The sequence below is a fragment of the Schistocerca gregaria genome, chromosome 2, assembly GCF_023897955.1.
Source record: "Schistocerca gregaria isolate iqSchGreg1 chromosome 2, iqSchGreg1.2, whole genome shotgun sequence".
Classification (NCBI taxonomy): domain Eukaryota; kingdom Metazoa; phylum Arthropoda; class Insecta; order Orthoptera; family Acrididae; genus Schistocerca; species Schistocerca gregaria.
This window is the reverse complement of record NC_064921.1, coordinates 265,654,403-265,681,676: the sequence shown is the minus strand read 5'-3', so window position 1 is coordinate 265,681,676 and position 27,274 is coordinate 265,654,403. Positions and strand designations below refer to the sequence as shown.

General features: G+C 42.3%; 1 protein-coding gene across 1 annotated transcript in view; it reads right to left on the bottom strand.

Annotated features, from left to right (window-relative positions):
* Window positions 1–27,274, bottom strand: part of LOC126336844 (methylcrotonoyl-CoA carboxylase subunit alpha, mitochondrial) — a 109,753-nt gene that overhangs the window by 43,810 nt on the left and 38,669 nt on the right. The window contains exons 8-9 of the mRNA XM_050000927.1: window positions 13,581–13,702; window positions 4,455–4,610 (exon numbers count right to left, since the gene is read on the bottom strand). Coding sequence (XP_049856884.1) covers window positions 4,455–4,610; window positions 13,581–13,702 — 278 coding nt within the window. The remainder of the gene's footprint in view (window positions 1–4,454; window positions 4,611–13,580; window positions 13,703–27,274) is intronic.

The following is a 27,274-nucleotide window of genomic DNA, read 5'->3' as shown; positions in this document are numbered from 1 at the left end:
AATAGTCGGTTCATGGAACCATGGACAGGAGAGGTAGCAAACTCCGTGGACACTCTCAGCCCCATTTGACCTCAGAATGTGCCAAAGATGTTAGAGCATACTAGTGAGCTTTACTTTAACAATGGGCAGATTGTTATGGCCCACTGCCAAGGAATGACTATCTTGGAAATTCTCAAAACTCATTGGCTGTTTGTGTGCTACTGTCATATCTATGGAAAGCTTCTGAAAGGTTCTGGAGGTCTCAGTACATTCCACACTGTAAGGCAGAGCAGGCAACAATCTGCAGGAGATCTGATGACAGAATCCTACACAGGTACAGGAACAACACAAGTGCAGGAACAAGTGTTTTGGAAGACACCGTCCAGTGCACATTGGAGAGTATGGGGCTCCACACCAACATGTTTTCGTGCTGAGACAATGAAATCGCCTATTATGACTGAAGTGAGACGAGATCAAAAAAATTGGACTGTGGATCAATGAAAATATGTTGCCTGGTCAGCTGAAACATTTTTCTTGTTACACCAGGTCGATGGTTGTTTCCACATTGCTCTCCTAGCAAACAGCTGCTCAAAAACATGCTTGTGGCACGGACACAGGACGATGGGGGCAGTACTATTCTATGGGGACATCACTTCAGATTTCAAGACACCTTGACAGCTGCGGACAACATAAACAGCTACCAAATTTGCCTGATCTGAAAAGCTGTTTGGCAACAACTCCTTGCCTACAAACAACCACCGTGCCATTTGCTGTATTTACATGATCTATGCATAGACATCTAGCACCAAATACCTCCAGAAGCCTACAAATGATTTGTTAAATCAATGGCATGCACAACTGCTGTGATAATGTGTTCCAAAGGTGGACCAAAATGCTATTAAGTGGGTTTTCATACTGTTTTGGCTCATCAATGTGTCTCTAGAGGCCTTTACACACACCTCACTATTTTTCTCTAATGCCTTATCACTAATTATTAATTGTCTAGCTGCCATCCAATCATTAATTACTAGTCATCTATCCTCCCCCACGTATAAACTACCAATCAAAAATATCCAGACATCTATCAGCAGGCATTAATATAGAGTGTCTCCAACCTTCACCTTTATGAAAACTTGAACTCTATGGGAGATACTTTCAATGAGGTGTCTGAATGTCTGGGAGGAATGGCAGCCCATTCTTTCTCAAGACCTGAATCTGCTAACAGTGGTGATGCTGGACACAAAGGTCTGGAGCTAATCTGACATTCTAGCTCCTCCCAAAAAATGTTCCATTGGGTTAGGTCAGCACTCTAAGCAGCCAAGTCGATTTCAGAAATGTTATTGTCTACAACCTGTTGCCTCACAGTCACTGTTTTATGACAGGGTGCATTTTCATGTTAAGCCAAACAATCTTCATCTCCAAATTGCTTCCTACTGCATGCAGTACACAATGCTGTAAAATGTCTTTATATTCTTCTGTGTTTAGTCTTTATATTCTTCTGTGTTTAGCATTTTCTTAAGCACAAAAAGGGGACCACACCCTAACTATGAAAAACTATGAATACCACAACATCATCCATCTCCGCTATACATCACTGCTGGCTGATAACATTCTCTGGGCATTCACCATGCCCTAATCATTCCATCAGATTGCCACAAGTTATAGCATGAGTCATCACTCATTTCCAGTCATCCACTGACCAGAGGCATTGCTCGCATTTCAAGCGTCATTTAGGATTGATTACAGAGGAGTTGCTCGACTATTGTATCCCATTCTTTTTAACTCCCTATGCACAGTCATTGTGCTAGCTGGAGTGCTGGTGGTATTTAGAACTCAAGTGATTCCTTCCACTGACTGCATGCAGTTTTTTGCAACTAGCTTTCACAGTGCCCTACAGTCTCTGTCCGTCAGTGAGATCTTTCTGGTCGTGGTTTAGCTGTGAAATGTTCCTTACGTTTCACCTTCACAGTCACACCACCAACAGTCAACATCAGCAGCTTTTGAGAGGTTGAAATGTCCCCGATGGATTTGTAACTCTGTGACACCTAGTGACTAGTCCTTGTTCCAAGTCACTGAGCTCTCCTGACTGACCCACGCTGCTGTTACTGCTTCTTTAGTGACAACACAACACCCCCCCCCAGCTTGTTTTATACTAGTAGGTCCACCCCTCATGATGTCTAGTGGTCAATTCCACACATCACACAGGGGAATCCAGGTACTTCTGCTGAGATAGCATACATTGATCCCTCGTTCCCTTGCATCCAGTACCCATCCACCGAAGGAGATTGGTATGTTCTCCAAAATACTTTACAATGTGTTATAAGTGCAGCTCCACTGCTGAAATCTTTGCACAGAACTTAAGTGAAGCATTACCAGATGAGGGTTGTATTTACATTTTAATAAAGTAATATATTTCAGTCTGGATCAGTTTCTTCTCAAAATTTTGGAAGTTTTTTTAAACAATGATGCTACCACCAATGACACTGTTTATGAAATAAAGTATGTCTGTTAGAGAAATTAAATTACATTCTACTTACACATTAGCATGAACTGCATGAACACTTACTGCTGTTGAAAATTTGAGTGCCTTTCATGCTCCCCAAATATAATGCAAATGTGGTATCCCAATAATAAAATAATTGATCAATGCGTAACCACTCATTATGGCAAGCCTTCACTTTAATGGTGTAATCTTACAAGAGCACATCATGAAAACTGGTTGGTTATAAATAACCATCAATGGTTGTGTGTTTTGGCCAAAGGCCTTGCCATAGTGGTAATGCCAGTTCTCGTCAGATCACCGAAGTTAAGCACTGTTGGGCTTGGGTAGTACTTGCATGGGTGAACGTCCAATCTGCTGAGTGCTGTTGGCAAGTGGGGTACACTCAGTCCTTGTGAGGCAAACTGACGAGCTAACTGATTGAAAAACAGCAACTCTGGTCACAAAAACTGACAACAGCCATGAAAGCGGTGTGCTGACCTAACGCCCCTCCACATCCGCATCCAGTGACACCTACAGGCCAAGGATGACAGCAGTCATTCAGTACCATTGGGTTTTCTGCGACCTGTTCAGACAGAGCTTAGTTTAATTAGCTTGTGTGTTTTATATTTGCAGCATCTGTCTCTTTTAAGATATCAGCACTTCATACAGCCAGTTATGGGACTACCACACACTGTGTCCATTTTGTCGGCTTCTCAATATGCGCTCATCCCAGTACCTCAAATCAGTACTTATTATATCATTAAAAAGTCAACTCAAGGTCTCACTTATCTAGTATCTTTGCTGTACCCATCCATAAAACAAAAACATTCACTAACTGCTAATCTGTAGCCACTGTCCGCCTCTGGAACACGTAAGACTGCATCCTGCGCACAATTCAGAGCCCTGCTGCATTCGAAAAAAAAAGCTTCCTTTTGTCAACATTATACCTCTTCCCTATGAAATTAACATATGTAGCCAGTTCTGTTTGTCAATCAACAAAGCAAATGCTTCCATCTTCTCCTAATTATGCTTATTCCTCTCTTTGTTTCACAATCAGTCATATCAGTTTCAGTCTCCCTCTCTTCATTACTTGTGTTCTACCACAATAACTCCCCTCCTACCGGGCACTGTTTGTACCTACAGTTTAAAGCTACCTGCCTGAAACTTTTCTTTGCTTCTCTATTTTTCATGAAAGAATATAAACAGTTTTTTTCTTTCTTTTTTTACCTGGTGTAGCTACTGTTGTTTTCAGTATATATTCTACAGTTATTTATTAAATGTTGGATTCCATATGGCTGGTAAGATCCCTTATAACATGTGTCATAATGAACGCAACATAATATGTCAGGTTAGATGTAAGAAGACCTGATGGCCTTAAATTTGCCAACATAAATGATCAATGAATGGCACAATATGACAGAAAATAACACAAAAATTGTAGGAGTTAAGCAACAGCCAACTTGGAGTCTTGGGATATGTTAAGAAAGCATAATATCCTTGGAATCCTAGCAATATGGAGAATAAGGTCCAATGAGAATAAAATGGCAAATCAGTCAAAGTTAAGCAGACTGAGCCCAGATGCTTTCACACACCACATGTTTAACTTGCATAAAAGATAAAGTATCTTAATACTATGTATACAGCAAAGAAAATTCAGTTAGATGAGCAGTGATTTTCATCAGTTTCTTTAACATGCCAATCATATTAACAGTCACCTTTCAACACTCGTCCATGCTCCACTTGACAATCCCTATGAAATATAGAAATCCTCCTCCATTATACACTGCGTTCAAGCTATGAAAGTTGTGGTCCAAACAACAGCACACACAACACAATGCGACTATTAGGTGACTAATTTCTTGTGGGGGATCTTGGCACTTATTGTTATAAGCATCAGAAAGAAACTACACAAATGGTGGAGTGCAACGAACACAGTTATGTATAAACAATACAGCTCAGAAAACAAAAAATGAACCCAAACTTTCTCTGTTACCTGCAAAATTAGTTCATCGGAAGGCATTGTATTCTGATCAGTCAACAACTGGTTTCGATGTTCTTCTATGAAATTAGTATGCACTTGACCATCTATAAATGCTTCATGTTTTGAAAGATCCAAAAGAAAGTTCACATTCGTGTCAAGACCTGCGATCTGTTTAAAAAACAAAATTACCAAAATCTGTTACAAATTGCACTACACAGTTACACAAATAACTTAACCATAAAATTAAGTTCACAAAAGAATACTCACAGGGATAACTGTATCGAAAAATTACTGTTTTCCTGTTAATGCCTTTCAAGAAACAAGCAAGCGGTTGCAGTTGACATCGATATCTGCATATGGCACAACTACATAATCAGACTCAGACGATTTTTGGGGGAGGCCGAGGGGGAGGCGGGCGGAGGCGGGGGGAGGGGGGGGGGGGCAAGCTAATGGAAATCATCACTGTAGAGCAGACTTTTCAAGTGTTTGTATTGCAGTAAAACGTTTCAACTGATCCTACATTTAACGGGGTCTGTATGAATAACAAATATCGTCAACGAAAATGCCCCATCCTTAGCAGGCAGGGCTGTTTGTCCAGCAAACATTTTGTGCCAGCTCTCACTGTGTAGCACTGACACTGTATCACAGAGCCAAATTCCAATCTCTCTTAAGTCCTCCAAACATCGAAAGTGACCTACATAAATTTGCAGATGGATGCATTTATCTTGAAAGCTGTGGTGAAGAGAGATTTGAAATACACATTGTAACAATTTGTTCTGAACTGTCCTTCCCCTCGCTTAGGATTATATATCTCTCATAAAAACACAGTCCAACCATTTTCTGCTGCTATGTCAACATTCAGAAGCTACAAAAATTATATAATTTATAAAATTTTGGTCTTGTGCATGGGCTGAGAGGAGATTACAGGATCCATGATGGTTATTAATGCAACATTGGAATTTGAGCACATTTCCCATACACATGACTGATTGTCTTGCCAACCCCTGAGATGAATAGTATACTCAAAATCCTACTCTCATTCCCAAACAGATATTCAGTTGCCCCACTAACTTAAGCAACACCACAGCCTTTTCACATGCCACTCCAACTCTCAATCCTGCAGGCCAAGTGCTACTCTCCTGTCGACAATCCAAACGCAATGTAAGGTCTGCTCCATACACCCATCTGCTCCTTCCTATTGCAGCACAGTCATAGCTATTTCCCAAAGACAAAACAAAGGTTTTTATGTAAAAGAAGTGAAATCATATGTCAGCTGTGGCACATTCTGTGTGCTCATAATAAATTACTAGCTGTCTACCCACATCAGTAGGCACTACCAAAATGTGCCCAATAATAAATTTAATCACCTGGTTGCTAAGTAAACTGCACTCCACAGAAATACACTCCTGGAAATTGAAATAAGAACACAGTGAATTCATTGTCCCAGGAAGGGGAAACTTTACTGACACATTCCTGGGGTCAGATACATCACATGATCACACTGACAGAATCACAGGCACATAGACACAGGCAACAGAGCATGCACAATGTCGGCACTAATACAGTGTATATCCACCTTTCGCAGCAATGCAGGCTGCTATTCTCCCATGGAGACGATCGTAGAGATGCTGGATGTAGTCCTGTGGAACGGCTTGCCATGCCATTTCCACCTGGCGCCTCAGTTGGACCAGCGTTCGTGCTGGACGTGCAGACCGCGTGAGACGACGCTTCATCCAGTCCCAAACATGCTCAATGGGGGACAGATCCGGAGATCTTGCTGGCCAGGGTAGTTGACTTACACCTTCTAGAGCACGTTGGGTGGCACGGGATACATGCGGACGTGCATTGTCCTGTTGGAACAGCAAGTTCCCTTGCCGGTCTAGGAAGGGTAGAACGATGGGTTCGATGACGGTTTAGATGTACCGTGCACTATTCAGTGTCCCCTCGACGATCACCAGAGGTGTACGGCCAGTGTAGGAGATCGCTCCCCACACCACGATGCCGGGTATTGGCCCTGTGTGCCTCAGCCATATGCAGTCCTGATTGTAGCGCTCACCTGCACGGCGCCAAACACGCATACGACCATCATTGGCACCAAGGCAGAAGCGACTCTCATTGCTGAAGACGACATGTCTCCATTCGTCCCTCCATTCACGTCTGTCGCGACACCACTGGAGGCGGGCTGCACGATGTTGGGGCGTGAGCAGAAGACGGCCTAACGGTGTGGGGGACCGTAGCCCAGCTTCATGGAGACGGTTGCGAATGGTCCTCGCCGATACCCCAGGAGCAACAGTGTCCCTAATTTGCTGGAAAGTGGCGGTGCTGTCCCCTACGACACTGTGTAGGATCCTACGGTCTTAGCGTGCATCCGTGCGTCGCTGCGGTACGATCCCGGGTCGATGGGCACGTGCACCTTCCGCCGACCACTGGCGACAACATCGATGTACTGTGGAGACCTCACGCCCCACGTGTTGAGCAATTCGGCGGTACGTCCACCCGGCTTCCCGCATGCCCACTATACGCCCTCACTCAAAGTCCGTCAACTGCACATACGGTTCACGTCCACGCTGTCGCGGCATGCTACCAGTGTTAAAGACTGCGATGGAGCTCCGTATGCCACGTCAAAATGGCTGACACTGACGGCGGCGGTGCACAAATGCTGCGCAGCTAGCGCCATTTGACGGCCAACACCGCGGTTCCTGGTGTGTCCGCTGTGCCGTGCGTGTGATCATTGCTTGTACAGCCCTCTCGCAGTGTCCGGAGCAAGTGTGGTGGGTCTGACACACCGGTGTCAATGCGTTCTTTTTTCCATTTCCAGGAGAGTAGATGCTTCCATAAATATGCCATCAGGATTCTTCCATACAGTCTAGTTACACTCAATGTTCCAGATGCAATTTGTTCCTCCACTCTTGCTGTCTCCCAGCCATGAACAAGCACTCAGCTTCATCCTTGCCAATCTCTGGGCCTCATTGATTCCTCTTACGACAATTTCCTCCAACAACAACATTCCAAGTCATACAGAAATGAGTTTCAAGTAGTTTTGGGCCAACAAAATGACAACACTTTAGCATCTGTCTTGTTTGATTTTCCCCAACTCCTTACAATTTTTTTATTTTTTATTTGCCCATAGAATGAGGTACAAAAGGAAAGCACTTTCAAAACTCATAAGAGACAAAATAAAAATTCCTGAAGGCTCTACACAGCATGGCTTAAGATGAGTTTAAAAACTATTTACATCTACAAGTTAAACACTGAGACAAGTGCATTATGTACTATACATTCGATCTTGAAATGTTGTGTGAAATACAAAATGTGTAATTTAATAACTGAATTTACTATCGGATCTCTTTTGCATGTCTATTTAACTTTTATATGGTGTCACAGAAGTGTTTCAAAGTTAAAATAATTTCATACTGATTTGTGTGCAATTACTGATTTCCTTACTGAAATACTTATCACGGTGTAAGTCATTGGCACAGAGAATACTCCATAATTAGAAAAATGTACTAATAGTCCACATGAACTTTCCAGTGCACTATTGCCAAAGGTACTGGAAAGTTAAACAGAAGAGAGAAAAGAGAAAGACAGTACACATTTCACAGATGATTAATTTGCAAAAGATTAATTCTTATTCTCACTGGCTTTTCATTTGCTTTGTATTTATTCCCCGTTTTTCCCAAATCATCACTGAAAAACATGTTCATATTACGGTATGTATCTGTACTTAACCCTTTCCATTTAGTCCCATTCTATTTACTACCTTGCGCCTGATAGGAAAAACAATTGTTTCTCAGTCTAAGGTATCTCTTTTGCAAAATCCAATATTCACAACAATGTTATTTCTCTGGAAACAGAAGCTCACATCCATCTGCAAGCCACACTGACTGATCCTTACCAATCTTATTCATGGTACCATATCACACTGAGCAGCTCTCTAGTTTTTTTAAGTGAAACATTTACCCATTCCTTCATCAAAATGTAGGTGATAATTTTCCACATTTGTTACTGTTTGCAAAGTGCACTTGTTTTTTCATTGTAACAGAGTTTAAATAACAGCATAGTTTATTATATTATGCACATCTATTCATAGGTGCTCTTTATTTGTAACTTAACAGCCAAGCACAAGAATGCAAAAATTCAGCCATTTCAAAGCAACTGCCAAGCAGAGCACATTTCATAATGCATTACAGAAGTAATTTTCACTGACATTCAACTGTGGAAAGTTAATGATGGAATAACATGAATACAGAAACAATAGATTGCTACTCGTCACACAGAGGAAGTGCTAAGTCACAGACGGGCACAATGAAAATGGCTGCTAAAATATTTAAGTTTTCAGCTACACTCCTTATCCCAAAATAGAAAACACACACAATCACAAAACACACGTACACACAAAAATTCACACAGTGTTATGAGGTTGCGAAAAGTATAGGCAAGGAAAAGACTGAAAGTTGTGTTTGTGGGACAGAAGGCACATGTAATGCTTGGATGGGAGCACAGAAGATAAGATACACGGAGAACACAGACTAGCGAAGGTTAGGCCAGCGAGTTACGGGAAGAAAGGATATGCTGTAGAGTAAGTTCCCAACTGCGCAGTTCAGAAAATGTGGCATGGTAGGAAGAATCCAGATGGTGCAGTCATTAAAGTGAAGCACATAATGTTGGACAGACTGCTCAGCAGCTGAGTGATCCAGCTGTCTCTTGTTCACAGTTTGTCATTGGTCATTCATGCAGACACACAGCTTTTAGTCTGCAATGCCCACATAGAAAGCAGCACAGTGATTGCAGCTTAGTTCATAGATCACATGGCTACTTTCACAGATGCCTCTGACAGAACTGGAGTATGTGGCAGAGGAAGGACATATGGGATAGCTCTTGCATCTAGATGTAGAACAGAGATATGAGACATGAGGCATGCAGCTGGGAGTAAGGATGGACAAGCATATTATGCAGGTGCAGTGGGCGGCAGAATACCACAGTGGGGTGATTGGGGAGGATAGTGGAGAGGATATTCCTCATTTCAGGGTATGACGAGAGGTAGTCTAAACCCTGGCGGGGAATGTGATTCAGTTGCTCTAGTCCTGGTACATACAGAGTGCTATTTTGTGGCCAGACAGTGAATATGTGGGAGATGGTAGATGAATGGAAAGACTAGACACAGAAGGTCAGTTTTGAAGAAGGTTGGGAGGGTAATTTTGATCTGTGAATACCTCAGTGGCATCCTTGGTATACTTTTAGAGGGACTGCTCAACACTTGAGATGTGAAGACCACGGGTGGCTAGACTATATGGAAGGAACTTCTGGATATGGGAAAGGTGACCGTTGTCGAAATGGAGATATTGTTGGCAGCTGGTAGGTCAGATGTGAGAGGAGGTACTAATGGGTAGCCACCCTCGACTTGAGGTCAACATCGAGGAAGATGGCTCACTGGTTGGAGGAGGACCAGGTGAAGCGTATGGGAGAAAAGGTGTTGAGGTCCTGGAGGAATGTGGGTAAGGTGTCCTCACCCTTGGCCTAGATAGGATGTTGCCATGCAGACACTCATTGTTGTTCCACAGATTTGTCTGTAGGTGATGCTTCCAAAAGAGGAGTAATTGTTGTTGAGAATATAGTAAGTCATGGTGATCAGGAAGGAGCTTGTAGGTTTAGAGTCATTCTGGTGTTGGAAACACAGTGTTCAATAGCAGTGGGGCCATGGTGATTACCAATGCTAGTGTAGAGGGAGCTGGTTGATAAAGGACCAGGAACTGTGGAAAACTGGCAGATGACATGGTTTTTTAGACAGGAGGGTAGGTTACAGGTTATAGGCTGAAGCTGCTGGTCCACAAGAGCAGAAATGCCCTGTTTTGCAGCACAATAATCAGCCACAAGTGGATGCCCTGGATGGTTGTGTGGTTGGATTTGTATGTAGAAGCACGTAGAAGTTGGGAGGGAGAGAGAGAGAGAGAGAGAGAGAGAGAGGGAGGGAGGGAGGGAGAGGGAGAGAGAGGGGGAGAGGGAGAGAGAGAGGGGGAGGCAGAGAGAGAGATGGGGGGAGGGGCAGAGAGAGAGAGAGAGAGAGAGAGAGAGAGAGAGAGAGAGAGAGAGAGAGAGAGAGAAGGGGGGTAGGGGGGGGGGGGAGAGACTCAGGGAGGGAGGGGAAGTTCTGGGATTAATTGAAGGGTTTGAGGAAGGACTGCAGATACTTCTAGTTTTCTGGAATGGGGTCGCTGAGGCATGGTTTGCAGGTGGACATATCTAACAGCTGACAGAGTCCCTCTACCAGGTGATACCTGCGGTATATAACTAAAATGGTGCAACCTTTGTTGCAGATAGGATTATAAGGTTGGGTCGGTTTCTAGATGGTGGATTTCTGTTCTTTCTGCAGGTATATGGCTGGTTTCAGAGTTGAGAGATTTGGGAAAAGTTAACAGGAGGTGATTTGGAGGCAGTGGGGACGCAGATCACAGTTGGATGGAGAAGTGAAATGAGTCAGGCAAGGTTCAACATTAGTTTTCGATTGAGTCTGATTGATAGGGTTGGTGGAGGAAAAGTGTTTCAACTGCAGAGGCTGTGAGAAGGAGAGGGCTTTAACAAGTCCAGCATGATTTAATTTGAGAATGGGACACATGGCAAGGCCTTTGGAAAGGACTGGTACTTCGGTGGTACTGATGCTTTTGGAGGACTGGTTCATCATTGTGTTTCAGGTCTGTTTAGGTTCTGGATTCTGTGTGGTGGTGAGAGGACATTTCTGAGGGTGTGATTAATGTAGTAGGTCTGTGGGGCAGGGTTTGGTGGTTATGATGGGATGCAGGGGAGGTTGGATGTAGGCTCTTGTAGAGGTGGTGGAAAGTGGTATTCCAAGGAAGGAATACAATGTGAAAAGATTGGAGAGCTTTTTGAGGTGGTGTTGAGCATGGTGCTCTGATTCAAATGGTTCTGAGCACTATGGGACTTAACGTCTGAGGTCATCAGTCCCCTAGAACTTAGAACTACTTAAACCTAACTAACCTAAGGACATCACACACATCCATGCCTGAGGCACGATTCGAACGTGCGACCGTAGTTGTTGTGCGGTTCCAGAGTGAAGCGCCTAGAACCGCTTTGCCACACTGGCTGGCTGCTTTGGTACAAGAGTATCTGTCTGGGAGGTGGGATGCACGAATTTGTGATTGCAGAACAGGTGAAATTAACGAATGCATTGGAGTACTGTAAGGAGGTTTGGACCTGATTTATATGGTTTTGCTGGACTAGGTTGGTGAAGGCTATGGTCTGACAGAATTTGAGTAGACAGAGGTCATGAAGGAAGAAGCATTGTACCTTCCACATGTCTGGCCACAAAAGAGCACTCTTCTCATGCTATCCAAGACTGGAGCACCTGAATCACTTTTCCCGCCCGAGTTCTGACTACATCTCATCATGCCCTGAAATGACGAATATCCTCCCCACACAGTCTACAGTGGTATTTCACTGCCCGCCAAATCTATACAATATCCTTGTCCATCCCCACTCCAACACTGCTGCCAACCCCTTGTCTCATGGCTCATATCTCTGCAATAGACCTTGATGCAAGCCCTGGCCCATACATCATCCCACTACCACCTACTCCAGTTCTGTTACAGGCATCCCCCCACCACCAAATAATGCAGAGCAGCCTGTGAAAGCAACAATGTTACCTACAAACTAAGTTGCAATTACAGTGGCACAGTTCCTCTTTGCACATGGGCATGACAATTAATGAACTGTCTGTCCACATGAATGGCCACCACCAAACTGTGGCTAAGAGGGAACTGGACCACTTAGTTGCTCAACAACCAGCTCAACGCGATGTGCTTCACTTTAATCACTGTTTCACAGCATGTGCCATCTGGATTCCTCCTATTAACACCAGCTTTTCTTAACTGTGCATTTGGGAAGTCTGATCACAACATACCCTTCATACCCATAACACCCCTAGCCTTGACCTCCACTAGTTCCTGTCCTCCATCTAGCTATCCCCTTTACTGTTCCCACTCAAGCACTACACATGCCTTCCATACCACCAATGCACCTATTAGTCTTTTCCCTGTTTCTACTTCTAACCTTTCCCATCTCCCTCTCCCTCTTCCTCCCCTCTGCCACCTCCCACCCTCTCCCTCACCCATACCCTGTATACTGCCTCCTGAAAGTGCACCTAGCAGCCATATCTTGTCCCACCATATCTTCAAATGCTCCAACAGGCAGCACAGCCCACCTGTACCCTGCTATCCCCCCCCCCCACCCCCCCCCTCCCTGCACCATGCCTCCTCCGTAGCCCAACCACCCACCCTAGGAAATCACTGTTCACATCAGACACAGTCGCAGTTGGGCTCCAGCTCAATGAGACAGTGGCCATGTGTGTGTGTGTGTGTGTGTGTGTGTGTGTGTGTGTGTGTGTGTGTGTGTGTTGTGTTATTCTAGTTTGAATGAAGGTCTTTGTCTGAAAGCTTGAATATTTCAGCAGTCTTTTTCATTATGTCTGTCTACAACGCAAAACCTCCTAATGTGGAAGTAGAAATCCATCCTTTCCATACTGCTGTTACAACTATATTAACAGTTCCCATGGGGCAATTAAGTAACATCATTATAGACTAAAAACTAACATTCATAAGCTAATTATTTACAAGGGTCAGTCAAATGAGAAAGACAAATATTCTACAAGGTATTTTACTTTATGAAAAATGTACAGATCCACGACATTCTACAATTTTGAGTCACACCTGAAACAGTACACATTTTCTCAAACCAAAAAAGTTTGACTACTGTAATAAGGCTACCTTTTTTGTTGATATGAATGTGGTTATGGTCAGGATACAGTCAAGTTCACTTCTGTTGTCCATTCATGTACATACTCTTGTCCGCAAACAACTTTCACATATGAAGAATACTAACAGATAGTGAAATGTTTCATCAGAGAACTGTGAATTCTGTCCCCCTACAATGTGCTATTGCTGTGCATGAAGATTGATCAACTACAGCTCTCAGCTAGTAGTATCAGGTCCTAGGCTTTCTTCTAAGGTACCCTATTTCTCATTTTCATTTAACTGACCTTTGTAAAAGGAATCAACTTAATCAAATCGATACTTTGTATAAAGTTTCAGAAAAGAGAGACAGACAGACAGACAGAGAGAAACTTACATAGTATGATGATAGCTGAGAACGCAGCTTCATGAGCGCCTCTCGTCGATTTTTTCCCCAAACGACTAATTTTGCTATCATTGGATCATAGTGTACAGAAACTTCATCTCCTTGACGTACACCTTAAAATTTTCAATTTTTCAATAGAGGAATGTTTTCAAGTAGTAAAGATAATGATAGGTTTTTAATAATGTTACTACATTTTATAACATGTGGAGTCTAAATCATTAGGAAAATGAGTATTCACACGAATGAAGTAGTACACAGCTGTAACATACATTTTGAAGGAATGATTCGCATTCATATAGCAAGGAAAATTCTGGCATAAAATAAATAATTTAGGTGTGAAGGAGGCCACTCACCAAATAGCGGAAGTGTTTACTCATCAATGGGCACACATAAAAGAGAAAGAAAACTTGCTATTTATCATAGTGAATCCTTTTTTTTTAGCCCGTGTAAACACACACATTATTTATGCCTGTACACTGTATCAACACAACGTAGGGACATGAATGTGTGAATGTGTGAATGTGTGAATGTGTGTGTGTGTGTGTGTGTGTGTGTGTGTGTGTGTGTGTGTGTGTGTGTGTGTGTGTCCGCACTCGCATGCATTTGTACTCTAGGTCAACAAAGGATTTCTTCCAAAAGCTAGAAAGTTTTCTTTGTCTTTCGTTTGTGCCAGTCAATGACTCAATGCTTTTGCTATGTCGTAGTGTTCTCTTTACTCCCAAATTATAAGAATTCACATTCTAATTTGCAGATGCTCACAAAAGTTTTATATAGATTCAACAAAGGTCAAATTTTTACAGAACGTGCATGTTCAAATTCTCTGCAAGTTACTTCTTATTTAAACATATTGGTCTAAAATCAACAAAATTTTGCCAGGCTTAAAATTGTCTTCACCTCAACTATCACTATCGCTACTAACAAACCCAACTAATTTTTGCACTTACAACAGGCCAGCTGTGGAAAATGTATGAACCATTCTATATAATGGGAGGGATAGGAAGAGAGAGGTGAAGAAGGATATGGAGGGAGGTACGGAGGGAGGGATAAAGGGATGGAGGGAGGAATGGATAAAGATGGGGATGGACTGGTAGGGAGAGGCAAGGAGGAGTAGAGATGGTTAAGGAGAAATAGGGTTAAGATGGATAGGGAAGGTTAAGGATGGATAAGGAAGGGTAAGGAGGGATAGGGAGAGATCATGAAGGTTAGGGAGAATTAGAGAGAAATAGGGAGTGGTAGAGAAGAATGGGGAGGGAGTCCACTACAAATTTCACAAACATTTTCATTACAAGCAACATCTGCATTAGCTCGTACAGTGTAGTGTTGGCTGAAATGTCAAGCTTGAGGATAATGGGCAACTGATTACAGTAAAGAAGGAAAGAAGGAGAGACGAGGACAGAGGAAGAAGGTGGAATAAAAGCAAGAGAACTGAAAAAAAAGATATAGAAATTGTGTTCAATAACATTCTCCTGGGGAGTAGAAAGAAATGTCCAGTGTTGATTATATCTACCTTTAGAAAGTCCACTACAAATTTCACAAACATTTTCATTACAAGCAACATCTGCATTAGCTCGTACAGTGTAGTGTTGGCTGAAATGTCAAGCTTGAGGATAATGGGCAATTGATTACAGTAAATTTTGAAACCCAACTTAAACTTCATGGGTTAGATACATCTACCAAACAGTAACCCAAATAAAATGCTCATATGACATATGCCTACCAAGCATTTTATTGGGAATTTTGCTTGTTCTTATTAAAAGTCTTCATTTTGTTATAAAGTCACTGTTATACAGCAAAGGATGTACGTAACATGAAACATTTAACACTGGGCATAACCAAACAGCTTAGAAATTGATAAATGAAGAATCTTCTCTCACATTATATTAGAGCCAAACATTTTCTGTTATTATTTACAGACAGCTTGTACCTGTTCTAACTCCAGCAGTAATGAAGACAATTTTGCAAGCGCTGATCAATACATGAGAATGAAACAATGACACTTCAGTGAGGAAGGAAATAAAAGCTGAAAAATATCACAATTCAGAAATATCTATTCCAAACAGTTTTATTAAGAAGTATAAGACTGTTAAAGAATGTATTGGGGAGGGGAGGGGGGCAGAAAGTAGTGTCATATTTTTACATTAAATTCAAACAGATACATTGTTAACCATTTAACCAAAAGTGTAGTCACCATCTTTATCAACAACCTGACCCCATTTAGTGTGCAAATTCTCAATGCCAGATTGCTAAAAATCCATTGGTTTCTGAGTACAATATCTGGAGATGGAATTTGACACACATCTACATTTTCACATTTTTTGTCACTTCGAAAATGTTGTAGCTACTGGAATAAACAGAAATCCAATGGCACAATAGTGGGTGAGGCAATATGCCCCACACCACATTATTAATTTTTTCAGGGTTTGTCTTGCACCACACTGTCTTGCATTTTCACATCGCAATACAACGCCTCTTCTGTCGACAATCCCTGGGCACCTTTCAACTAAAGATTGATCACTTGATCCAATTGTTCATAGTAAATGTCTATATTCACAGTTTGTCCAGGTTTTAGCAATTAAAAATTAATGACAACCTGAGTACTCCACCAAGCCCATAAAAGCACCTTTCTGGGGTGTAAACCCGGCTTAGCTGCACTTCATGATGATTCATTCAGAGAGAGCCACTGCCTTCTGCAGGGTAAAAAAGCGCTTCTGCATTGTGATGCTGAAGCCATTATATGCATGTGCTGCTTCATTTAGCCTTTTTTGTCTTTACCAGACTGCTGTAAACATTCCTGGATGGTCAAGCAATGTTGGTTGAGAGTCTCTGACAGTTTCTCAACTGTCTAACATGTATTTGCTTCCACTTCTGTCCTTAAGATATCACTGACTAAAGTCATTGGTCTTCCTGATCCAAACAAGTCAAAAAGATTTGAATTACTAGATCTGAACTTAGAAAATCACCTTTGGCGTTTATGAACATCTAATGCACTTTGATAAAGATCACAAAAGTTTTTAGTAGCAACTGTTGTATAACTACACTAATGAAACTCAAAAAGCATATGATCCCAGGGATGTACCTCTTCTAGTATTTGGCTAGGCATTTTATCAAAAATTGAAAAAAAAGAAAGGAAAAAAAAAGAATAAAGAAAGAGAGAGAGAGAGAGGGGGGAGGGAGGGGGGAGAGGGAGAGAGAGAGAGAGAGGGGGGGGGGGAGGGAGGGGGGGAGAGGGAGAGAGAGAGAGAGAGAGAGAGAGAGAGAGAGAGAGAGAGAGAGAGGGAGAGGGAGAGGGAGAGAGAGAGAGAGAGAGAGAGAGAGAGAGAGAGAGAGAGAGAGAGAGAGAGAGAGATTTAATGATTTATGAGTAAACAAGTCACTCTAACCTTGAAATATAAATAAAATAGAAAGAAACTTCCACATGGGAAAAATATATTAAAAACAAAGATTCCAAGACTTACCAAGCGGGAAAGTGCCGGCAGACAGGCACAATGAACAAAACACACAAACACACACACAGAATTACTAGCTTTCGCAACCGATGGTTGCTTCTTCAGGAAGGAGAGGGAAAGACGAAAGGATGTGGGTTTTAAGGGAGAGGGTAAGGAGTCATTCCAATCCCGGGAGCGGAAAGACTTCCCTTAGGGGGAAAAAAAGGACAGGTGTAACTCGCGCACACACACACACACACACACACACACACACGCACACATATCCATCCGCACATACACAGACACAAGCAGACATATTTAGGCAAAGAGTAAGGGCAGAGATGTCAGTCGAGGCGGAAGTACAGAGGCAAAGAAGTTGTTGAAAGACAGTTGAGGTATGAGCGGCGGCAACTTGAAATTAGCGGAGGTTGAGGCCTGGCGGATATCGAGAAGAGAGGATATACTGAAGGGCGAGTTCCCATCTCCGGAGTTCGGATAGGTTGGTGTTGGTGGGAAGTATCCAGATAACTCGGACGGTATAACACTGTGCCAAGATGTGCTGGCCGTGCACCAAGGCATGTTTAGCCACAGGGTGATCCTCATTACCAACAAACACTGTCTGCCTGTGTCCATTCATGCAAATGGACAGTTTGTTGCTGGTCATTCCCACACAGAAAGCATCACAGTGCAGGCAGGTCAGTTGGTAAATCACGTGGGTGCTTTCACACGTGGCTCTCCCTTTGATCATGTACACCTTCCGGGTTACAGGACTGGAGTAGGTGGTGGTGGGAGGGTGCATAGGACAGGTTTTACACCGGAGGCAGTTGCAAGGGCAGGAGCCAGAGGGTAGGGAAGGTGGTTTGGGGATTTCATAGGGATGAACCAAGAGGTTACGAAGGTTAGGTGGACGGCGGAAAGACACTCTTGGTGGAGTGGGGAGGATTTCATGAAGGATGGATCTCATTTCGGGGCAGGATTTTAGGAAGTCGTATCCCTGCTGGAGAGCCACATTCAAGGTCTGATCCAGTCCCGGGAAGTATTCCGTCACAAGTGGGGCACTTTTGGGGTTATTCTGTGAGAGATTCTGGGTTTGAGGGGATGAGGAAGTGGCTTTGGTTATCTGCTTCTGTACCAGGTCGGGAGGGTAGTTGCGGGATGCGAAAGCTGTTTTCAGGTTGTTGGTGCAATGGTCGAGGGATTCAGGACTGGAGCAGATTCGTTTGCCACAAAGGCCTAGGCTGTAGGGAAGGGACTGTTTGATATGGAATGGGTGGCAGCTGTCATAATGGAGGTACTGTTGCTTGTTGGTGGGTTTGATGTGGACGGATGTGTGAAGCTGGCCATTGGACAGATGAAGGTCAACGTCTAGGAAAGTGGCCTGAAAACAGCTTTCGCATCCCGCAACTACCCTCCCGACCTGGTACAGAAGCAGATAACCAGAGCCACTTCCTCATCCCCTCAAACCCAGAACCTCTCACAGAAGAACCCCAAAAGTGCCCCACTTGTGACAGAATACTTCCCGGGACTGGATCAGACCTTGAATGTGGCTCTCCAGCAGGGATACGACTTCCTAAAATCCTGCCCCGAAATGAGATCCATCCTTCATGAAATCCTCCCCACTCCACCAAGAGTGTCTTTCCGCTGTCCACCTAACCTTCGTAACCTCTTGGTTCATCCCTATGAAATCCCCAAACCACTTTCCCTACCCTCTGGCTCCTACCCTTGCAACCGCCCCTGGTGTAAAACCTGTCCTATGCTCCCTCCCACCACCACCTACTCCAGTCCTGTAACCCGGAAGGTGTACACGATCAAAGGGAGAGCAACGTGTGAAAGCACCCACGTGATTTACCAACTGACCTGCCTGCACTGTGATGCTTTCTGTGTGGGAATGACCAGCAACAAACTGTCCATTTGCATGAATGGACACAGGCAGACAGTGTTTGTTGGTAATGAGGATCACCCTGTGGCTAAACATGCCTTGGTGCACGGCCAGCACATCTTGGCACAGTGTTACACCGTCCGAGTTATCTGGATACTTCCCACCAACACCAACCTATCCGAACTCCGGAGATGGGAACTCGCCCTTCAGTATATCCTCTCTTCTCGATATCCGCCAGGCCTCAACCTCCGCTAATTTCAAGTTGCCGCCGCTCATACCTCACCTGTCTTTCAACAACTTCTTTGCCTCTGTACTTCCGCCTCGACTGACATCTCTGCCCTTACTCTTTGCCTAAATATGTCTGCTTGTGTCTGTGTATGTGCGGATGGATATGTGTGTGTGTGTGTGTGTGTGTGTGTGTGTGTGTGCGTGCGCGAGTGTACACCTGTCCTTTTTTTCCCCCTAAGGGGGGTCTTTCCGCTCCCGGGATTGGAATGACCCCTTACCCTCTCCCTTAAAACCCACATCCTTTCGTCTTTCCCTCTCCTTCCTGAAGAAGCAACCATCGGTTGCGAAAGCTAGTAATTCTGTGTGTGTGTTTGTGTGTTTTGTTCATTGTGCCTGTCTGCCGGCACTTTCCCACTTGGTAAGTCTTGGAATCTTTGTTTTTAATATATAACCTTGAAATATCTATTGTATGACTTTGAATACACAATGAGCTGATAAGAGACAAATGAATTTCAACATGCTCAGAAACAACATTACTTTCCAGTTCCCCTAATACAAAAAGTATTGTTTTCAGTCAAAAATTATTTTCATTTTTTGGGCAGCATGTTGTTTCTGTTTTACATTTCCGACAGGTGAAGACAACATTCTTTCAACTGTTTACTTCTTTGAGTGGCCAGAACTTTCCAGACTTTTTCTCTCTCCAAGCTTCTATTTTGTATATTTTCAATTCTGGTTCTTATTGCACCTTGCTGTGCCCCAGGATTTTTTTTAATTTTATTTTTAGGTATGTTTCATGTTCTGCTGCTTTATTTAGAAAATTGAAACAACAATTATGTAAAGCCAATGGCACATGGGACAAGTCAGCTAACGTTGACACGAGGCTCTATGGGTTTTTTGAGGTCATGTACTGCTGTTTCTTGATGAGGAGTCATTTTGTCACATGAAATACACAATAAATTCTGCACTATTTCAGCAACATGCCACGTAAAGCAGAACCAATGGGAAGGAAGAATGCTTTCTACATCACAAGCACAAAGAAAGATATTGTATTTGTCACGTTCACCAGAAGCCCACATTCGATGGGTTTTATATTATACGTCACAGACTACAAATATATGCTATTTCTAAGCTATGACTCGAATCTTTATCAGTACAATCTGTCATAATAAAATGTTGAGAAACATTATATTGGTGACTACAGGATTCCCATATTTAGTTATTATTGTTATATAATTCGTTTGTTATGAGAGTAAGCCATTTTGAGACAAATACCCGGTGAAGATTCATGAAAACATGTCATTCTTGTTGAAATTTGTGTTAGATAAATGTCAATAAATTTCAGTGATTAAAGCCATTAGAAGACTATAATGTAACATATGCAGCCAACAGAAACTGGGGTTCAGCATAATATAGTTGGTTGAGAGACCAAGATAAAACCAAAGATGGATCAATTTTTTTCCCATCTTCACTCCACATTGTGTTTGTCATGTTCAGCAGAAGCCCATATTCAGTGGCTTTTATATTTTATGTTGTTGTTTTTGTTGTGGTCTTCAGTCCAGTCCAGAGGTTTTTATGCAGCCCTCCATGCTACTCAGTCCTGTGCAAGCTTCTTCATCTCCAAGTGATTACTGCAACTTACATCCTTCTGAATCTGCTTGGTGTATTCATCTCTTGATCTCCATCTATGATTTTTACCCTCCATGTTGCCCCCAATACTAAATTGGTAATCCCTTGATGCCTCAGAACATGTCCTACCAACGGATCCCTTCTTCAAGTCAAGTTGTACCACAAATTCCTCTTCTCCCCAATCCTATTCAGTACCTCCTCTTTAGGTACACGATCTAACCATCTAATCTTCAGCATTCTTCTGTAGCACCACATTTCAAAAGCTTCTATTCTCTTCTTGTCTAAATTGGTTATTGTCCATGTTTCACTTCCATATATGGCTATACTCCATACAAATATTTTCAGAAAAGACTTTCTGACACCTAAATCTATCCTCGATGTTAACAAATTTCTCTTCTTCAGAATTGCATTCCTTGCCATTCCCAGGCTACGTTTTATATCCTCTCTACTATCAGTTATTTTGCTCCCCAAATAGCAAAACTCCTTTATTACTTTAAGTGTCTCATTTCCTAATCTAATTCCCTCTACATAAACTGATTTAATTCGAGTACATTCCATTATCCTTATTTGATTTTGTTGATGTTCATCTCGTATCCTCCTTTCAAGACACTGTCCATTCCATTCAACTGCTTTCCAGGTCCTTTGCTGTCTCTGACAGAATTACAATGTCATCAGCAAACTTTAAAGTTCCATGGATTTTAATTCTTACTCTGAATTTTTCTCATTTCCTTTATTGCTTGCTCACTATACAGACTGAATAACATTGGGGATAGGCTGCAACCCTGTCTCACTCCCTTCCAAATCACTGCAACCTTTCCATGCCCCTCGACTCTTATAACTGCCATCTGGTTTCTGAACAAATTGTAAATAGCCTTTCACTCCTTGTATTTGACCCCTGCCACCTTCCGAATTTGAAAGAGAGTATTCCAGTCAATATTGTCAAAAGGTTTCTCTAAGTCTACAAATGCTAGAAACGTAGGTTTGCCTTCGTTAATCTATCTTCTAAGATAAGTCGAAGGGTCAGAATTGCCTCACGTGTTCCAACATTTCTATGGAATCCAAACTGATTCTCCTCAAGGTCGGCTTCTACCAGTTATTCCATTCATCTGTAAAGAATTCGTGTTAGTACTTTGCAGCCGTGACTTATTAAACTGATAGTTCGGTAATTTTCACACCTGTCAACACCTGCTTTCTTTGGGATTGGAACTATTACATTCTTCTTGAAGTCTGAGGGTGCTTCGCCTGTCTCATACATCTTGTTCATCAGATGGTAGAGTTTTGTCATGGCAGGCTACCCCAAGGCTATTAGTCTAGAGGAATGTTGTCTACTCCCGGAGCCTTATTTCAACTTAGGTCTTTCAGTGCACTGTCGAATTCTTCACGCAGAATCATATCTCTCATTTCATCTTCATCTATGTCCTCTTCCATTTCCATAATATCGCCCTCAAGTATGTCACCCTTGTATAGACCCTCTATATACTCCATCCACCTTTCTGCTTTCCCTTCTTTGCTTAGAACTAGTTTTCCATCTGAGCTCTTGATATTCATACAAGTGGTTCTCTTTTCTCCAAAGGTCTCTTTAATGTTTCTGTAGGCAATATGTATTTTACCCCTAGTGATATATGCCTCTACATCCTTAAATTTGTACTCTAGTACTCTAGCCATCCCTGCTTAGCCATTTTGCACTTGCGATCTCATTTTTGAGATGTTTGTATTCCTTTTTGCATACTTTCTTTACTGCATTTTTATATTTTCTCCTTTCATCAATGAAGTTCAGTATCTCCTCTCTTACCCAGAGATTTCTACTAGCCCTTGTATTTTTACCAACTTAATCCTCTGCTGCCTTTACTACTTCATCTCTCAAAGCTATAATATATAACATAATAAAATGTTGCAAATGTCATATTGGTGGCTAAAGAATTTTCATATTTAGTTATTATCACTATATAATTCACATGTTATGAGAGTAAGCCATTTTTAGGAAACGACCCACTGAAGATTTATAAAAACACGTCATTCTTGTAAGATTTTGTCATAATTAAATATCAATAATATTTAACCCTTTGAAGACATTAGAAGACTATAACATAAAATATGCAGCCAACAGAAACTGAGTTTCAGCATAGCATAGTCGGTTGAGGCACCAAGGTAAAACCAAAGATAAATCAGGAGAGCATTCGCATCCCACTGTTCCAATTTTCTTTTTCCTTCATTTTTTTCTAAAAGTTTGTGGGAGTTTCCCATAAAATTAACAGAAATAATTTCTGTGATATTTGATGTTATGCAAATACAAGAGTGCTACTTGTCAGGAGTTACGTTTGCGAACATTTATAAGCTGATGTCTGAGAGCTGGGTTCTCAGGATGCGGCAGGATAAGGTTACGATTGTGGATGGGACTCTCGGTTTTACAACAAATATGTAAACTTTATTTAAAGAAATTAAAATTTTAAAACAATCTCTTAAAAAACAATTGACTGTATGATGGCTGAAGGTCTTATCACAAAAAAATTCCACAATTTTGGGGCCAAAGAACACCAACAATAACCTCATACAACAAACGTCTGAAGCCCTGAATTAGAGGTCAGAAGAACAACTCCAAATAGCACTTATTAAGATAAATACTTTGTTTTAAAACAAACTTATTGTAACATGGCATAAGGCCTTATTAAGGAATCTAAGGAATCAGGACAAGTGGTTCTCAGCAATTGTTCCAGGGTCGGCATGGGGAGGTAACTCAAACATAAGGTAAGGTGAGACAGGCAGCCAAGAGTCATACTCACATAACAGGATGGCAAATCAAACTAGGGGTAGCTTAAGCGCCGACTGACCAACTAACCAATTCGCCTAACATCCAATCACCAGTACAACGATGGAATACTTTTAGGCAAGGGCGAAGAGACAGACAGCACTACATCTTCAGAAAACACCTAAGGCCAAAGGAAACACTAGAACCAAGATAGACCTCACAAAAATATGCATAGTACAATACAATAGGCTGTCGAACTACACACCGTGTCAGATAGCATAAACACAACGAGGAAATGTACACTGCCGGAAAAATATGCTAACCTCCACGGCAAATAACTGGGGTGTTAGAGGCCACAAGGCAGAAAATACCGCTGGTTGCACTTCACTAACAAGAATAATACTAAATTCAATGATGAATAACAAATAGAGAAAGATAGCTGCAATATTTCACCACCTTGAAACACTTCACTCGTTGCTGTCAGGCTCAGCGGCCCTTGGAGCAACAACCCGCCAACCAAAGGCGAGGTTGCATTAGCAGTTAAATCTTCGCTCAACTTAAATGTCCAGGGTATGGTGTGCAACGAAGTCATCGCTCTCGCAGCTACCCCTCCTCAATCCGGCAGTGGTAGCACACCGCCACCGACTGCTGCTTGCCCTCGCACTGCTCCACCCCAACTGAACTGATATCAGTTCCCAACTCCTCACCAAATTCAGTTCGCATGCAGCATTAAAATAACTGCTCATTCAAAACCACAAGCTACACATGGATCTGGGAAAACAATTCCACCAACAACTCACAATATTAAAACCAGTCACTGTGAAAAAACACGGGTGAATTGTTAGTTGGCATGAACACAGAGAAGCCAGAAGTGGTCGGAAGACCAAATGCACATCGTCTGCTGCAATAACCGACCGATCGAGCAACCAAAATCGTCCCCACTCAAGTCAGGCATGGGAAAGATCCCAGTATAAATCATCAACTCACAACTTATTGCCATGAGGTCACTTCGACAGGCGGACACACACACACACACACACACACACACACACACACACACACACACACACACACACATGACCTGAGTCTGGCCTCAGCAACCAGAAAAAGTGAAAGTTGAACTACTCGAATATCATGGTCCATTCAACTAAAACTTGAAGTGGTTGTGCACTCTCAAGACCACATCCTTCCATCTGACAGTGCATGTGTGTTGACAGTGGCGGGCGAATACTAGCTGTCCGGACCTCACTGCTGCTCCATCCCAACTCAACTCGCTCGACACATGGTGGCCTGGAAATACTAGAGACCACTGCAAAGATGGTACCACAGTATGTGCTATCGATAAACGCTGCTGTTGCCACTCATGGACAGACAAGGAGAGCAAACGTAGTGGCACCGATGAACACACTAAGGAAATGAGACGCTGCTATCCCTATTACAAGGTGCCAAGCAACGAACAGCATCAACGCGAGTCGCACATGGCTCAATGTACTTCCTGAATGAAAATGTACTTTCATTTTTGTCTTATTACTCATTCACTGATACTGACATTTTTATTTATGTATACCACACCCAGAACAACATGACTAGCATACAATATAGAAAGAAAATGTGCATTTTAATAGGGCTAATGAAAGAATTCTGTGTGTGTCAATTTTTGTGAACAAATTGTATTCTTACGTTAGCTCTATTAAAATGTACATTTTCTTTCTTGACCTTACACTAGTCATGTTGTTCTGTATGTGAGATATGTTGATAAAAATTTCATCATTGTGAAAGATTATTTTCAGTACTTTCAATACAGAAAAAATCCATTCCCATAACTGAAGAATGATGTGAGTACATGATGGTTACTGTGTGGGGCTAATGTCACTGGATCTCTGCAGGTGGCAACTAAAATACGACATGCCCAGACAATCTCCACCTGCAGCTTGTCACAATTTCTTGCAGTACAGTGACAGCAAGAATGAGTGGTGATGAGATGGACTTAGGACAACAGTGGGGCAATAAGAACACGCTTGGCTTCTTCCAGAAGGACTCCATCTTGAGAAGATCGCAGTATTGATTGACTGGCACTGACGAATAGAAGGATGACAACAGCTGAAACCCAGGCAGTGTGTCACCAATAACCACCTAGAACAGAATACTGGAAGCTGGGTTTAGATCTAGGGTTGTCATGCGCTGTTTTCCACTGACATCATACCACAGACAACAGAGACTTTCATAATGTAGACCCAGAGTCACCTGGGACAATGAATAATGTGTGGTGTTCGGCAATTAGTCTCACTTCTGTTTTCTGTGGTCAGACTGATGTTAACATTTCCATAGACAATCCGGTGAAGCATCACAGGAAAATCACTGTGTGGAGTGCTATTTGAAGCGACTGTAATTGTTGATGGAAAGTTAAATGCTCAGCAGTGTCCGGCAAGAATGATAATCCCTATTGTCACACACTTCTTGAGAGAACCAAATGGAGTATTCAAGATTCCACATCGCAGTTCACACCACAAATGTCTCGAGGACTATATGGATCCTTGATGGGCCACTCTAGTTCATCCATAGAAAAAGACTGAGATGCAACGGGAAGACATGTATTTCTGTATTAGTCTCTAGTTATCAGTTTTCATGAACTAACACAGCATGTGTTTCAGGCATGGCAAGAAATTCCTGTACGCTGTTTGCTTCCAGGACACAATGACCACAAGAATGTATTTGTGCTCATGAAGCTCACACCTCTTACTGACGTTGACGATGGACATTAGTTTTGAACGGAATGAAGGTTTAATAATTTAATGCCTGTTCTGTGATGGCTTTTAAATATCAGACCAGTTCTCAATGGCATAACACTCTTCATTTCCATTAGTGTATTTGCATCAAATGTGTGTTGTTGTTGTTGTCTTCAGTCCTGAGACTGGTTTGATGCAGCTCTCCATGCTACTCTATCCTGTGCAAGCTGCTTCATCTCCCAGTACCTACTGCAACCTACATCCTTCTGAATCTGCTTAGTGTACTCATCTCTCGGTCTCCCTCTACAATTTTTACCCTCCACACTGCCCTCCAATGCTAAATTTGTGATCCCTTGATGCCTCAAAACATGTCCTACCAACCGATCCCTTCTTCTAGTCAAGTTGTGCCACAAACTTCTCTTCTCCCCAATCCTATTCAATACCTCCTCATTAGTTACGTGCTCTATCCACCTTATCTTCAGTATTCTTCTGTAGCACCACATTTCGAAAGCTTCTATTCTCTTCTTGTCCAAACTAGTTATCGTCCATGTTTCACTTCCATACATGGCTACACTCCAAACAAATACTTTCAGAAACGACTTCCTGATACATAAATCGATATTCGATGTTAACAAATTTCTCTTCTTCAGAAACGCTTTCCTTGCCATTGCCAGTCTACATTTTATATCCTCTCTACTTCGACCATCATCAGTTATTTTACTTCCTAAATAGCAAAACTCCTTTACTACTTTAAGTGTCTCATTTCCTAATCTAATTCCCTCAGCATCACCCGATTTAATTTGACTACATTCCATTATTCTCGTTTTGCTTTTGTTAATGTTCATCTTATATCCTCCTTTCAAGACACTGTCCATTCCATTCAACTGCTCTTCCAAGTCCTTTGCCGTCTCTGACAGAATTACAATGTCATCGGCGAACCTCAAAGTTTTTACTTCGTCTCCATGAATTTTAATACCTACTCCAAATTTTTCTTTCGTTTCCTTTACTGCTTGCTCAATATACAGATTGAATAACATCGGGGAGAGGCTACAACC